General features: G+C 48.3%; 1 protein-coding gene across 1 annotated transcript; it reads left to right on the plus strand.

The window, feature by feature from the left end:
• Positions 1-2,418: 2,418 nt before the first annotated feature.
• LOC308226849 (refilin-A-like) lies at positions 2,419-15,707 on the plus strand (the record flags this gene model as incomplete). The annotated part of the gene is made up of 3 exons (XM_080628914.1): positions 2,419-2,786; positions 13,131-13,240; positions 15,374-15,707. Exons 1-3 carry the CDS (start codon positions 2,577-2,579, stop codon positions 15,705-15,707), a joined length of 654 nt encoding a protein of 217 aa, XP_080485040.1. The 5' UTR covers positions 2,419-2,576.
• Positions 15,708-16,166: the final 459 nt, after the last annotated feature.

A 16,166-nucleotide genomic window follows, 5' to 3' on the forward strand; every position in this document is an offset into this window, starting at 1 on the left:
GCAGAACAACAATAACAATATCACCATAATATGTGCACACACATGCCCTGCAGAACAACAACAGTAATAACAATACTACCACACATGCCCTGCAGAACCCAGCAGCACTTCTGCCAGTTGTAAGTGAAGTCCATACCTCTGCAAATGCTTGGGGATGCTCAACAGTGCTTAGTGTTTCAATTTTTTAATGTTCAGCAAACCCTAAACCATGAACACCCACTTCTGTGCTGAACACATGTATTGTACTGAAATTTACCTTTAAAAAATACATTATTTAGCTCCTGGAAAACTGGATTGTAGAACTCAAAACAAGAAGCAGACAAAAAAGTCTCCCCTCACCTGCTCCCCAAGCTAAAATATACCTCTCTAGGAGCAAAGGATGGTGCACTTACCCCTGTTCACTGTCTCTTTGTCCTGCTCCTGTTTTCTTCTTGGAGGGAAGCAGCTCTGAAAACACTCCTTCCCTTTGGACATACAGTCTTGCCAGTTCAGGAGAGGGGCAGGGGAACAGGGCTGGAGGGGAACTGCTGTGCTGAATGTCTGAGTTCACAGTGCTAACTGGCCGGAGAGTCCTATTACATGATAGGTAGGAAGCCAGGGCCTAATTTATGGAAATTTTGACCTTTGGTCCCCTTTGACATTTTCAGATCAGCTGTAGCCTGTGTGAGACATTAGAGCCCTTAGAGTGAGGGGCTCTAAATCAGCCTGTGTGGCTGCTGGAGCCGCCGAGCGGGTCAGAGGTAAGAATTCACTGCGGTTCGTGTGTGGGCTGCTCGGTGCCTGTTTGACATTTATAAATCAGTGACATTCCTCTGCACAGCCCAGTGCACACAGATCGCTTCAGTCACTCTGAGGGCCCCTCGTTTCATCAAGGGTGGATTTGGGCATCCTTGGCCTTTCCTTTTGACTTGAGCAAGAATAGGCCTAAACAATCCAGCTTTATGAGCTATCGAGTTCACCTTCCACCATAGTGTGACCTGCTCCCTCAGGAGGATGGAGTGCAGGCCATTTCACAATCAACCCTACCTCCAAGGACTCAGTGCCGTCTTCAGGGCTCAGGTATGAAAGCCTTCATCATGAGGTGCAGTACCAGACCTCTCACATTTTCATCAGCTGCCACAACAAACATCATGTTTGTTGGGCTCATAGCACTAAGTCACGGTCCCATTCTGCTGGGTGCTGGGCCAACAGCTCAAGAGGAGGCGGCTGTGAAGAAAGCTCCACGAGGCTGAGCTGCATGAGTGGGCCTGCCCCAGATTTCTCATCGTCTAGACTCTATGTAGAGAGAAAACATGATGAGAAAAACATAACAAGGCTGTGGACAAGATAATGTTAACATCAGCCAGTTATTGTGCAATAAACATCCATACTGGCTTCAGCAAGCCTGACCTGTTTAACCGCTGCCTGCTTCTCCAAACCCTGAGGGTTGATGTGGACTCTCTATTCCCCTCAGCGCTGGCAATGCCTCTGGCACACGTTGCTCCTCCTGGCTAGTGGCTGTGCTGGTACTTGGGATGCCATCCCATTGTGTTTATGGTGACCTCAAACACAACCTTAGTGGTTGTGGACCTGCATCTGTGGAGACAGAGATGGCTTTTTGGGCTCACTGAGCGTGAGGTGTAAGGATCGCCATGACGGTATGGCCGCCACAGGGGCTATGGCGGGCTTGCACATCTCAGTAGCCAGTGCTGCCGTGGTGACCCACTGCCTTGGTGATGCCATCCTCGGCCACCTCAAAGCGAAGAGGGATGATGGCTCTTGGGAAGAACTCCTCCTTCGTGCCTTCATACCTTGGCACTGAGCAACACAGCTGCTTTGGGGGCGAAAGAGGGTGAAAGATCAAAACTGAGGGAAAAATCACACAGAACTGAGGGAAAAATTACACAGAAATGAGGAAAAAGAAGCAAAGATGAACCGGGACAAAAGAGAGGAAAGTCAGCAGAATAAACCCGCAGCCCTGCGATGGCCGGGGGATGGCCAGGCCCCTCTCCCGAGGGCCGGGGGTACCGCGGTGGCCGGGGGTTGCCTCAGGTCTCCTCGGGGGGGTGCCTGGGGGTGAAGCGAGCGGGCGGGCGGTGCTAAACGCGCTCCCCGCCTGGGAAATGCCTGACAACGTGCGGCCGGGGCAGAGCTGGGGGGCCGGGGGAAGGGGAGGGCGCTCCCCGGCTCCCCTCCCACCCTCTCCAGATAAATGGGCCGCCGGGAGGCGGCGGGCGGGCGGGCGGCGACAGCCTGTGGACGAGTGCGGCCAGCCCGGCCCCGTCCCCCGCCGCGCCCAGCGCTCCCTGCCGGCGGGGCCGCCCCGGGCTCCGCCGCACGCAACCAGCCGCCTGTCCCCCGCCCGGCGGGATCGCGCCTTGCTTCCATTCCCCGGGGGCCAGGTAGCGGGAAGGCGGCCGGGGTAGCTCGGTCCGGCTGATGCTGGCGCTGCCCCCCGCACCCCGGGCTCCGGAAGGCTGGTGGCGGCGATCGGGGCTCAGGGGGGGCCCGCTGGGCTCCTTTCCCCTTCCCTCCCTCCGCGGCGGGCGGCGCGGGAGGATTTTCTCCCGCTGCGGCCCCCTCGCTGCCCCCCAGACATGGTAGGTCACCTACAGCTGCAAGGGATGGACGAGAGCCTGAAGGAGAAGAGCCGGGAAGGCTTGCTGGACAGCCCGGACTCGGGGCTGCCCCCAAGTCCCAGTCCCCCTTTCTACTCCCTGTCGCCCGGTGAGAGCCGAGCTGGGGGCAGCGGCGGTACGGAACCCCCGGCCCCGGGGCACCGGCGGGAGGCCAAGGACGGCAAAGTGGTAAGAGCCAAACCTTGGGCGCTGGGCTCTGTTCTCTCCGGGCCCTGGGTGGGAGACAGGCTGGAATGCCCTGGGGTAGGGGGCAGCGGGGGAAGGGCCTGTGCCCGCTGACAGGGGCACCCCGGCTGTGTCCCCCCTCAGTGCCTGTCCACCTGCACCCATAGACGAAGGCTTGCTGGGCTGCTTGTGCCCCATCGTGGCTGCATTCTGGTGTTGGCATCACTGCTGGTGTGCCCAGGCTCACCTAAGTGTTGGTAGTTTGGCCGGGTAAACTCTTTAACAACGGTGTGAGAGTGAAACCCAGGTCTGAAAAGTCTCCCTTGCTTATCTTAAGAACAGAAAGTGTACTTCCTTCTCAGTGACACTGCCCTGCCTGGCAGATACAGGTTGGAGCTGCATCCATCTGGACCAAGACAGACTCCCAGGCGTCCTTATGCACTGGCATCCCACATTTGTTTTGTCAGTAGCATTGAGCCACGTTTACTGGAGTTCTTACTGAAAGAAAAGACAAAACTGCCTGTTAACTTGGGGCAGGGGATGAATGTCTGTCCGGGAAGTTGGTATGGAGATGTGGTCTGGGGAAGGCTGCGTGCCTGTGCCCTTTACTGCAGTGGGGTTTTGTGGCATGAGTCTGCATGAGAGGTTTGTGCGATGCATGGCCAAGCAGAGCAGGGTTAGTGGTCTGTAAGCTCGGACAGCTGGCAGTAGCACTGCAGATTTCAGTTAGCCTGAGTCAGTGCCAGTGAAACAGTTGACTGTGGAATAGGACTTGGGTAGATTTATTGTGACTTTTATTCTGCTTCATCTTGTTTATCCCTTAGCTATAAAAACTGTTTTTAAAACTCAAACTTCGGAGCATAACCAATGGTGGTGGAGGTTTTTGAAGGATGATGAAAGTTCTTCCCTGAGGATCTTTCAATTTTTAACATATAAAAGGCATTTGTAGTTGTATTCAACCCAGTCAATGGGTTTCTATATGGAATAAAAACTACAGCATAAATCTTTCCATGGGAAAATTTTATCTATGTATGGATTCGTGACAATTCAGACTTCTTCCCAGTAGAGGCATTTTGCAACAGCTTCTCACACCCTCATTTACTTGCCCAAGTTCTAAGGCTATTTTAGCATGTTACTGAAAACTGCCTTTTACTCCTGAGCATGCCAAAACCTTCCCCATGAGCAGCGACTCCCTCTCACCAAATTATGGTGTGTAGGGTGTGAGGTGTTAATTATGAAAATCAGATCTCAACCTGATACTGAGCCTTACCTGCAGATGTCTGGGAGTGTGCGGTCTTGATGGGATTGTTTATGTACAAAGAGTTGCCCACATGCCTCTGGTTTGGCAGGATCAGGCTGTTGCTCTGTGTTTGTAAAATAAAATGTAGGAGGCAGATGAATGAAGACTGGCTGGACCAGAAAACAGCTGGGGTGGAGGTGTCTGCAGAGTTCTGTAATGGGGATATGACTGCCTCCATTCCAATAATATGACAGTTGGCCACCACTCCTCCCAAGAAAGCCCTTAGATATCGAAGATGAAAGAGCATGAGAAAAATCAATTTCAGCTCTTGGGCCGAGAGGACTGAGAGTTTTAGTGCTTGACTCCTAAGGGAAAGTAAGTCTATGCAAGGCAAAATTAAGTTTTCCAGTTTAACTTGATCATAAATGAACATTTTACACATTTCAGAGGAACTCCTGCTGGAGATTTTGTGTCACATTGCAACGGGAATGTAATAACCACGCTGGTAACAATGGTGCAGGACTGTGCTCTTTACCTCTGACTGTGGTACAATGCAATAATGAACTAACTAGGAGCTTTCACTCTATTTGACTGTACAGAGTTTCACTTCTCATTTCCACCCTGCAAATACTGTACTTGCGGTTGTTATTAAGAAAGCAGGACAAGCATAGCGAGCTTTGCTTGCTTCGTATTCCAAATTTCAGTGTCTAATTAGCTTTAATCTTGCCATTTAACAAGGACTTGCAGATCTATGGGCAATTATGCAATCCATGAATGTGCTTCTGTTTAACTCCACTACTCTGCTGTTCATCAGAGCATGCAGAATTGGCAAATCAATAATTGCAGCTATTTGCACACCAAGCCATGCCTTTTTTAATTGCCTCTTATATTAGTGTTTGTTTTGCTTATAAACGTGACAGAGCCAGGAATGTAGCCTGCACTTTTTGTGTTATAATACTATAAAACCATATATAAGCTCAGTCGCGGCCAAAGTTCTAGTACGTACAGTTACAATAAATTGCTGTCAGGTGAAGAAAACAACATTCCAGATCTGTGGGAAGTATTTCATGCTATTCCTCACTGCAGACCTATCGGAACCACCAGTCTGAACCCAGTTGTGCTCTTTTGCAGTCAGCTATTTTGTCCAACTTCACAAATAATGCTAATGAATTTTCCTGCTCTAGGACATCTCTTCTTGTACAGACTAAAATGAGTTTGCATGCCCTTAATCGAAGGCTTTCTTGTGTGTAAAATCTGTGCTCCCTCTGCTTTGTGTTATGAACTGTGACTCCGAAAAAGTAAACTCTCTCCTCTTTAATAAGCACAACTTTGTTTCAAAGACAATGTACCATTTATTCACATTTAACCAGCCAATTTGGCTACAGCTTTGGGATCCAAGAAAATATGAAAGGCAATTTAGGGCCAGAGTCATAAATACCACAAGTTCAACACCATTTAGGGGCTGTTTTTTTCCTTGCATTTTACTTGCAGTGCAGAAGAAATTGGCTTTTATTTCTTCAAATAAAGTCTATGTAGGGAATTTGTCAGTTGTTTTGTGCTTAAATACAAATACCCCAATGAACATAGAAGGTGACTTTTACCTACTTCTGCTTTTTAAATCTGAAATATGATTAAATTGATTCTTAAGATTTGGGTTACTGAATTCTCTGGCCATTGCATGTAATGCTGGGCCAAAAGGAACATAAATACAATTAAATACATTTCTAATAATATTAGAAGGACACAGAAAGAAGGAGTTGCTGGAAGGTTGGGGAATGAAATTACATCAAAGTAGCCAAATCTGTTTAGCGTTTTCCCAGTTGTTGCCCTGGGATATAGTTTTAGGCTAGAACTGCTGAAATAAGTGCTTTGCATTCAGTAGCGTGACTCCTAATGGATATCAGGGGAGATCAGGATCACATTCATCTGCAGAACCATCATTCATGCCTTCTTGAAGCAGCAGACTTCTTGTCCCAACACTGTCACCATTGCAACAAGTTCTACCACTGCAGTGAGTTGCTTTTTATTTAAAACAATTATTTGTCCTTGCAACCTGCCTCATTGAGCACTGACTTCTGCAGGACTGTATCCCAGTGGATCAGCTGTCAGATGAATGCCAATTTCTACTTACATTCAGGAGCTATGATGGACAGCAGGATGGTGCCAGAATCAGTCTTGCATGGTGGGAGGAGATTCCAGCTTGATCTCAAGTACAGAGGAGGAGGATGCCTTGCCCCTTGGTACAGCCTGCATAGGCATGGTCCCAACAGTGGGGTCCAGGTCAGCGTGTGTGCCAAACCTGTTGGATTTATGGGTGACATAAAAAATAAAAAGCCAAACTCAAAACACCTTTTCCTGACAATCCTGCCATTTTGAAGAGCCCTTGGGCTGCAAAGCCAGCGTCTCATCCTACACGGAAAGGGCTCCAGGAATGGGTACTGTTTTGTGGGGATTAGGTGGGGAGCATGGCCATCAAAGGGTTTCCAGGCAATATATAACTTCAGCCTGCCAACACCTACAGGGAAAGCACATGTGAGAAAGGCTCAGCACCCCAACGTGAGCCAGCCTGCAGCCCGCACAGGGAGCAGGGCACATGGGTCTCCAAGCACATGTGGGTCCCAGCAGCTCTGGGGAAAGCCCCAGGCTTGGGCAGGGAGTGAAGCACCCATCTGCCTGCAGCCTGGCATCCCCACCCGCTTCAGAACCACTCCCATGGGGCGGGATCCTGCAGGGATTCTCTCAGCAGGGGCTGGTGGTGGTTTCTGTTTCACGCCTTCATCCACTGCCTAGCAAAGGCAAACCCCACCTGGCTGTCCCCTATCCAGTTCCAAATGCATACCTGCTCCTCTTCGTCCTTGATTCAATGCAAAGGAGGGGGAATGACTGTACCTCACCTAATCTGCAAACAGTGACAGATGTCCCTTCTGGGAAACAGTCATAGGGGTCTCCACATCTACCATGAAAAACATGGCTATACCCAGGGTGGTGTCTTCTAGCTCCTTAATGTTCATTGCGTCCCTGTATAGCACTGAGGACAATAAGCAAAGCAGCACACATTTCCCACTTGAAGAGGGAGATAGGCGGGAAGGATGCAAGTCTTTGAAACAATAAAGCCCTGCTTTCTACCTCAGGTCTGCTTTTACTGTTATCACCTCCAAATATAATCTCATCCGGCTTTAGTATAAATTACTCGTCATGTGCAATACGTGGAGATACTGAGAAAATAAATCATCTGTTAAACAAATATTGCTTATCAGCTAGAGCGGAGAATGTGGATGTGTGTCAAATAACTCAGCCAGATCTTTCATTATAGCTGTAAATAACAGCTGAGTAAAGTGACATTTTCATAGACCTGACATGTTACCATAGTGGGAAAATGTGGTGAGAGATTTGCTTATGCCCTAGCTAAGTTAGGAGCTGGGAATTTGGGAGGCTGTATCCACTCTGTAGCCCTGACACTTGGAAAACCGCTTCCCGTTACAGTCTCTCCAGATCTAATGGCACATCTTAGTGCCTTCCACATAATGACCATAGCGAAAGGAGTCTATCAGTTCTGGTCCTTTGTGCTCTCTGGGGAAAGGTTTCTTGGGGGTTTATTTCAAATCACGTTACTTTTCTTTCCCTTTTGTTGCTTTACTGCCTGGAATTTGAAGCTAAAGAACAGTCAGTATATTTCAGGTCCGTTTCATGGCACTTTCTTCCTCACCTTTGTTTACTATTTGATAACTCTGCTTCCATTCTTTTAAGTTACCCCTCAATGAAAAGTACCTTTACAGACCCCACTGACTCTACACAATTATGAGGGGTAATGCTCAGAACTCTGATCTAAATCCACCCAGGAACCAGTCGCTGAGATGGCTCTCATGGATGTGTGTCTGTCCTAAAGCAAGGGCCCCCCATGCCACCATAAAGGAAGTGCTCTTGGTTAGCTGCAGATTGAATTTCTGTGCAGCAAACAATTTTATCTGTGTTTATCTATGGACTACTTGAATCAAGCAGAGTTTAGCTGCCCAGGCTGTTACATGCCTGAAAGGCATCAGAGTTAAGACAGAGGTAAAAATGCAGCCAAACAAGAAAGCACTTCAACTTTTTAATAATAAGGTAACTCTTTGCTGGTTGGAACAAATTATCTACCAGAAAGGACATAAAAATGGTAGCATGGTTGCCACTTAATTTTCACCTTGGCTCTGTTTTGATGCCATAACGTGTACGCATGGGGCTCACTCTTTGATCTCCCCAGTATCTTCCCTTTCACCTCCTCAGCATTCCTGGACTACCAGGCTTCTCCCTGCATAAAGACAACAATGTTATGGTGGCTTTTGCAGAGCTGCATCTGCTAAGTCACAGCACAGCTTCATTTACCAGGGACAGATTAATCAGGTCCCAGCTGTAGCCTTCCAGCACAGCAACCCGGTTAGATAGACATCTACTGTGGATCCCTTGTGGTTACCCTGTCTAAAGACATGGGAGTTCCTCCTCCTCACTGTCACTGATCCCCAGTAGTGTGCAACAACCTCTGCTCCCAGCCAGCCCATCTGTGGTGCAGGGCAATAAAGAAACTCACCTTATTTGTGCAGTGTCTGGAGATTGCTGAGTGATTGCTAGAAATGAGCCAAGGATCCTCATCTTCCCAAGGGAGCTCAGCAGTCCAGGGTTGTTGTTCTTCAACCATTCCTGTGCAGAAGTTAAAAGAATTGAGTCAGTACCTTTTTTTTGACAGGCAGAACATTTTTGTTTTGTTTTGTTTTACCTTAAAACAGAGAAACAGGAGCTGCTGTCAAACTCTTGCCAAGAAGTCAGCTTTTGACACGTGCTATGCATATAACATTTCAGCCCAAAAGACAAAGGTTTTGGAAAGCTCATATCCCCTTTTCCTTGATTACTCCAGGTGAGATGCAGGAGCAGACATCTCAGAACATCAGTGGAGGGGAAACAAAATGCCTTTCAGTTGCCTCTATTTAAACCTGTGCTTATGTTCAGTGACCCTTTCACTCCATGCAAGCAATTCAGTTGCTTGTTTGGTGAGCAGACTGCAGGGTTTTAGAGGTGATCTCTATTTTTAGACTCTGCTTTATAAGTTATTTGCATCTTCCACATTCAGGCTTCCAGGTGACTTCAAGCTTTCTGACCTGCAGCAGCTTAAGGTGCTTCTCATGGTAGAGAAGTGTGAATCAGTTAACGGTCTCTGACATATGATACAGGTTGCTGGCTTTGGCTTGCCAATGTCCTCAGTTGTTCCACCTTTCTAAATTAATCAAGCTAAGCCTGCAGGTCTGAACTTGATGATTGTTTACAGCATGTGAAATGCATTATGAAAGGCTTTTTATCACCCTTCCCTGCCCAGAGAAAAGTAAACCCACAATGGAAGTAGTCTCATCACCATTCCATGCAGAAGTAACCTGGAGCTGACTTAATTCTGCTCTCACCACATTCAGTGGCAACTTTTTGACTCATGATTGATTTCAGCCATGCATGACAGAGCCTCTGTTTCTCCATGTGCACTGGTATTGTTCTGAGACATGTCCTTGTTTCTTGTTCCCTGCTGTGGGACTTAGGATTTCAACAGATGCCTTTGCCTCTGTGCCCATGCTCTGCCTGAGCAGCGCCCCCAGCACACAGGGGCTCTGAAGCCTGTTTCTGTACAAGCACTGAGGGCCAGATGCTAAGCCACAGGAAGGACCTCGCCTCCCGCATCCTCATCCCTAGGGATGTTTAGAACATGCTTACTGTCAGCCTCTGTTAGCAAGAAGTGTGAAGGTTTGTTTGCCTGGAAGCACTGAAAGACCTTTGAAACTGCTTCTTTAAACTGCACTGTACAGATACTCTCTGCGGAACTGCTGAGAGAGCTGGATTTCTCTTGTGTTCTCTAGCAAAGAAGGCTCATGGTTACCATCCACCTGAGTTTGTTATTTGGCATTCTAGCAAGCTGGTCTGGATCTGAAAAGCAGCTTAATTCGCAACTGTTCCATTTTACCCAATCTTCACTTGTCCCTGGCCAGGAGGACTAAGGAACATATTCCCATAGGCTAAACTCACGATCAGACAACATTGGGATGCCTATGGCTCAAACCAGTGCCTCCCAACCTTTTTCAGGTTATCTAAGTTTGCAGTCAGTTTTGGCAGCATGGCTTGAAAACATCTGTTGTGTAGAAGCTGGGACAGGAAAGCCTTCCCAATTCTGCCTCTCTACTGTGTTGGTGATGGGTACCAGAGCGTGAAACTGTCTTTGGTGTCTGTGACTTATTTTGCCTGTTACAGGGAACATCAAAACACCAGCTTTGCTGGTTACACTCTAAAGAGAACTGTTGTCCCTCCTCAGCTGAGGCAAGCATTGCAAAGGCTCCCCAGAGTGCATGAAGAGAGCAGGATGTGCACAGCACGCCAGATGCAGGTTCTTAGGATCACATAAGGAGGGTGGAGCTGGGTATGGACTTGGGTGGATGCCCTCTGGAAAGCATCTGGGTGGTGCTGGAAGAGGCAGTGGTAGTTCAAGGGTGGTGGCTTTCCCTTCAGAGCTTGTTGCAAACCTGTACCCTGGTCAGCAGTATTGTCTTCAGGGTGCAATATGAAAGCCCAAAGCACTTTAAGTCAGCATGAGAGTCATGGTTCATGGTAAAAATAGTTCATTCAAGTATCTCCCAGTATCTTATTGGTATTTGTAACTGTTAGGTCTGCTCTTCATGGTACAGGATAAGACTCACCTTTCTGCCCTATGCAAATTCCTGAAAGAGGGACATGTATCCCCAGCCTTTCTTCCTTTACCAGTTAAAGCAATCCACATCTCTTTGCAGGTGAGCCCCCAAAAGGCCAGCTTGTCTGCTGATTCCAGAGCCCATGAGTGCATGTGCACATGGTATTTGACTCCTGCACACAAATGAATCTCTCCCCACATACAAGATGTCTTTAGAAAGAGCTCTGGCCACATGCAGGCTGTTAAAAGCTGGAGATCTGCACCCTTGTGAACTAAGGCTTGGCTGCTGTAAACAATTCACATTGCAGAAGCAAAGAGCTTTATTTATGACCAGAAAGGCTGCCATTGGCCTCCCCTGTCAAGAGGGTTGAAAGCAATCCGGGAATGAACTTTGCCTTTTGGACAGTGTTTGGTAGTGAGGGTGAACATATCTTCGCCCCCCCCCCCCCCCATGCAAATACTGTCCTGTTTTAACAGAGCTACTTGATCAAAAAGGGGGGTTGGCCATTTTACTTTACAGTTGAACACAGCAGTAAAGTACAGAGATATTTCAGTATGAAGAGTAAACAGCTTTGTGGCTTTGGGACACAGAACTGAAGGGCTTGGCAAATTCAGAGGGAGCAGTGACATTTTTTGCCTAAGCCTGAGGCAGAAAGCCCAAGCCACTAGAGAAAAACAGACCTCAGCTAGCAGGAGCTGATGCTGTTGAGCAGATTCAACAGAGCTTTGCCAGTTAACACCAATTTGAGGGATAACCTGGCAAGCATCTGGGGACCTGTGTGTTCTATAGAGCAGGGTACAAGCTGCAGAACCTCTTATACAGCACTGCTGGTAGGAACCAGCTCCCATATTCCCTACTGTACTACCCAACCAGAAGATGCTGGGGAAGGTGGAAAGGAGTGGGATGTGAAGAGCAAGCAAATACAAGAGCAGTATCCTCAGCCATAAGTGAGTCCTGAGATGATCTTACTGACTTACACTGACGACATACTGCTGTGATTCTAGCACATATGACCTATGCATGGTATAAAATGGAAAAACTCCATGAGCTTTTCAGCCACGTAGAGACCTTTCAAACCTGCACAGAGGCTTCCAGCCATCTGCTTTAAAGAGATTCTGTGTCCCTGTATGTCATAAATTGCTTCCAACAGAAAAGTGCTGGCAGGGACCAAAACCTGCCGTGACATTTTTCCACGAGGGCAGGATTAGGCTTAATTAGCTGCTGGGCTTAGTCCAGACACCAGACACAGGATCCCTATATGTGGGAAAGATGTTTAAGATGTTAAGTGGGGTTACTCATTTTTGTGGTGGGCAGAGTAGCCTAGGCTGGACTGTGACACTTTGTCAGCGTAAGTAACTTCAGGGTGTAATTAGTCTTAAAAATCCAATTTTTGGTGTCAGGAGTAGGAGCAGCTCCATTCATTAAAACCCCCTGGCTTGCAACTCATTTCCTGCATTGCAGAGGTTACAAGGTGCCCAGTGTCTCACCCCACAGTTGTGCATGGGTAACTAGAGTGTCTCTTGGAGCATGACAGCCACTTTTGGCATGGAGAATTCAGCAAGGGATATATCATTTTCAGAAAAAGAAATACATATATATACACATCTCACTTAAGTAGACCTACATCCTTTAAGTCAACAGACTTAGGCCCTATCTCTGTGTTACATCAGACTTCGAGCACTTCTCCGTGCTGCTGCACTTTGAGTCTTTGCAAGACTCTTAACAGTGAAGGCAACGTCAGGGCTAAAGCAAACCCCCAAACAATTGCAATTTCTATGAGAAACAAACAGATAGGAAGAAGGAAGGGTTTCATTTCAACAGATACTGCATCATGGAGTGCCAGAGAACTGGGCAGAAACACTTGCCTGGGTGATGTGCTGAGCACAGGGAGGTGGAGAGGGTGGCACTGGGAGGTGCAGAGCAGCTTGCTGTGTCACATCAGCCCTGGGAGCTGGAAGTGAGTCTAAATGGATGCAACTGCAGGTAGATCAGAAAGTCAAGAGATCTTAAATGCAAATGTTGTTTGTGTGAGGGTGGAGGATAATGGTCCTGTTCTATGCCTTAAGGCTGTTTTTTTGGCAAGTTGACTTCCTTTAAGGGTGGGGAAGAGTGTGATGAACACTATCCTAACCTAAGGCCCTGCTACAACACTGAAAGGACAGGGACTGCAAGGGGAGCTGAATGATGCTGAGGACGCAAGCAAAGCGAGCTTAGTTTGTATGGAACAAAGCTGCTCCTGATGCTGCCAATGTCACCTCTCATTGCCAAAGAGGCTGTCATCTGGAGTGACTTCCACAAGACTCTCCAGAGACAGAGTTCAGTGCTGGCTCTCAGCTGCCATCCACAGCACATTATGAACCATGCCAGCTTCATCTGTTGTTTCCCAACACTTTGCCGTGCTCTTCTTCCCTGCAGATGCCTTACCTGCTCCTGAACCCATCCATGCCAGAGATGAGGCCTCGAATGTACCCTGTGTTTTTTGGAGAAAGCATTGAGGTGACCCCTGAGCCCTTGCAGGAAATCAGGTACAGATGGGACTGGGTGGGTAGGTGGGATTTCTGTCTTTTTTCTGGTGCTTTTCCTTCTACAGAAAAATAAAGTATGTTTACAAATGGGAGTCATGGTTATTTTGATGGGAAGGGAGGGACAGGGACGAGAGTAATGTCTGAATTAAAGATGCTGACAGCAGCAGAGGGGAGGAGGCAGGAACTGGAGGGAGGTTTTAAGAGAGGACTTTCCTTCCAGGGCCAGCTCACATCCAAGGCTATGATTGAAAACCATTACCATCTGTAGGCTTGATGGCCTCCACTGAATAACCTGATTGTCTTCATCCTGTTCCCTGCTGACTTACATCCTCAGTAGGAGGCACATACTTACATCACCTGGTTTTGTTAGCCCTTGCTACAGGGAAACCAACCTTATACCAACCAACAGAGGCAGAATGAGCTCCTCCTCATGAGATGGTCCCTTAAGCCACTAATGGAGATGTTCTGACCTCCTGTGAGACTGGTGCTGCAGCCAACGCATGAACGTTGGTCTCTGCTCCTCTTTTGCTAGTGTGGAATGTACTCTGCAAACAGCATGGAGCAGTTCCACACAGCTTGGGGCAGGCATGGTGTAAACTCAGTTCCCACCCCCTGCAACCTATGCAAACGTCTCTCTGGAAATGTACCCCAGTAAATCTCTGCTTGCTGAGGAACTGCCAGCGGGCATGTTTTTACGGTGATTACATCGGAGCCTTGTTCTGTGTGTGCTGAATGACTCGCTTACACCCTCGCTGTGCAAAACACATTACCAGCAGCTCAGGTTACACGTGGTGCACAATCAGTCACCCCCCTCCGGCTGGAGGTAATGACAAGCACACACCCAGCTTTTAATCTTTCTTACATGGAGCTGCACATTCCTTGGCTGCTGCTTGCCGGAGGAGCATTTGGGGAGCAGGGAAAACAAGTGGAAGTCCTGCTGTTCCCCATGGCCACGGATTCTAGGAAAAGACCTTTATGTGGCCTGGTATCCATACATCCGTTCTGACTGCCTGCAGACATCCCATTGTCTGCATCTGATAGCTGTTAACATGACCACTTCCTTTGAGACCAATGGCTTGGATATTGGACAGCCATATCCACAGCATCTCTTTGCTTTTCCTGCTATTTGACCATTGCTTCGGCTTTCTGTAGGCTCCAGCAAGCAACCTCAGCCCCATCTCCCATCCCTCTGATTTTAGCTAGCTTGGTTGTTTTTGTGCTCTGATGGCAAGGCAACGTAAAGAAAAATAGACAAACACAGCCTTGACAGCTTAACAAGTGTCCATTACGCCATGCTTCTGCCATCTATGAAAACCTTATTTAGGGCATTATTTTCCTGCCAAGCCAGAGCTTGCATGGACAACAGGCTGTGAAAGCAGCAGCAGGCATGCTGTGTTGAGAAGTAGGTTTCCCAGACCCCAGTGTGATATCCCATGCCCACAGCCCACAAGTAGCACCTGTTCAGCCTGGTCAGTGAGGCAGTGACATCCCCCAGGTGTAGCACTAGCAGCAGAAAGTGTGGTAAGACCTACCATGAGTCAGTGGTCAGGAGACCTTTGTTTTGCAGGGACCCTCAGCATTTTGAGTTGATGCTGCATGGCTGTGCTTGTTAAAAATGGTCAGGAAAAGGCTGGATCAAGCGTTTTGCTGGGGTTTTGAGCTTTTCCTGCACACTCCATGGGTTACTGTCCAATCCTCAGCCTCTGACCTACCCCAGCTGAGGGGTTTCACCACTTCTTGATGTGCTTTGCTAACAGGGTGTTGGCTTCCAGTATTGCTCACAGGGCCGAGCTGAGGCCCCAGTGGGGCCCATGGAGGAAACCAGAGGAAAAAGCAGATTGCTTGAGCCTGTGCAGCAAGGTCTTTTCTGCCCTGACTTGACTAGGTAGGCTTGGTTTTCTGTACAAATGCATTGCAGAAATGCTGTGATGGATCATGGTATGGTGGTATTCCAGTAGGGTTCACCAGCAGGAAGGAGTTCTCTTGGACCTCTGCTTTGGGTTGTAGAGTGAGCCCCAGTGTCTGTGCAGTAAGAGGTCATAAACATTGCCAGCTCCAAAGGTTTAAAGAACAGTCCTGCCTATCTTCTTTGCTGCCTGGGCTGAGTTCCTCATACCTCGCTGTCCTCTGTAGGTGCAATTCTGAGGTGAAGTACGACTCTGAGAAGCATTATCGGGATGACATTTTCTACGGCCCCATCCCCACCGTCACCACCTACAGCGAGACAATCATTGCTGCTCCCAACTGTACCTGGCGGAACTACAAGTCCCAGCTGATCTTTGAGCCCCGCCAGAAGCCACTGAGGTTTCAGAGCACGACCATCATCTTCCCAAAGCATGCCAAGAACATTTACCGGACCACCCTCAACTACAGCTTGGGTTGTGCCAAGCGTTGGTTTGCTTCCAGCGTGCAGCTGGAACTCTGTGAGGAAACCAGCCCGTGCGTCATCTACAGCGAGACCCTCTGATCCGCCCTGCCGCTGGCAACTGTGCGACCTGGAGGAGGCTGTGGCCTTTGCTGGGTTTCTGGCTGGGTCTTCATTGATGGCAACTGAATACTAATGGCTGGAGAACGCGTCGTCGCGTCTCGGGTGAGGCTGAACTGGCTGGGAGGAGGCTTGCAGGGCATGGGATGGTTTTGATCAGTGAGGGGCTGGCTTGTATTTTGTGACGTTCCTGACGTTCATGATCTGGATTTTATTTTTGTTGTTTTTTTCCAAACGTATCTATTTTTGACTTGTGTTTAGATGAAATCAAGATGACAAAGGACCCTGTTACCCATAGCAAAGTGCTGTCTTGTGAGTTCTTGTCTAGCACATAGGTGAGACTCACTGTAACCTTTGGAGCTATTTTGATCTCTGCAAAGGGAAAAGATCAGAACTCTGCAGGACAACTGCAGTGTCAGCGTCCTGTCTGCCCAGTGTAAA

This window comes from Psittacula echo, assembly GCF_963264785.1.
Source record: "Psittacula echo genome assembly, chromosome: 13".
Lineage (NCBI taxonomy): Eukaryota > Metazoa > Chordata > Aves > Psittaciformes > Psittacidae > Psittacula > Psittacula echo.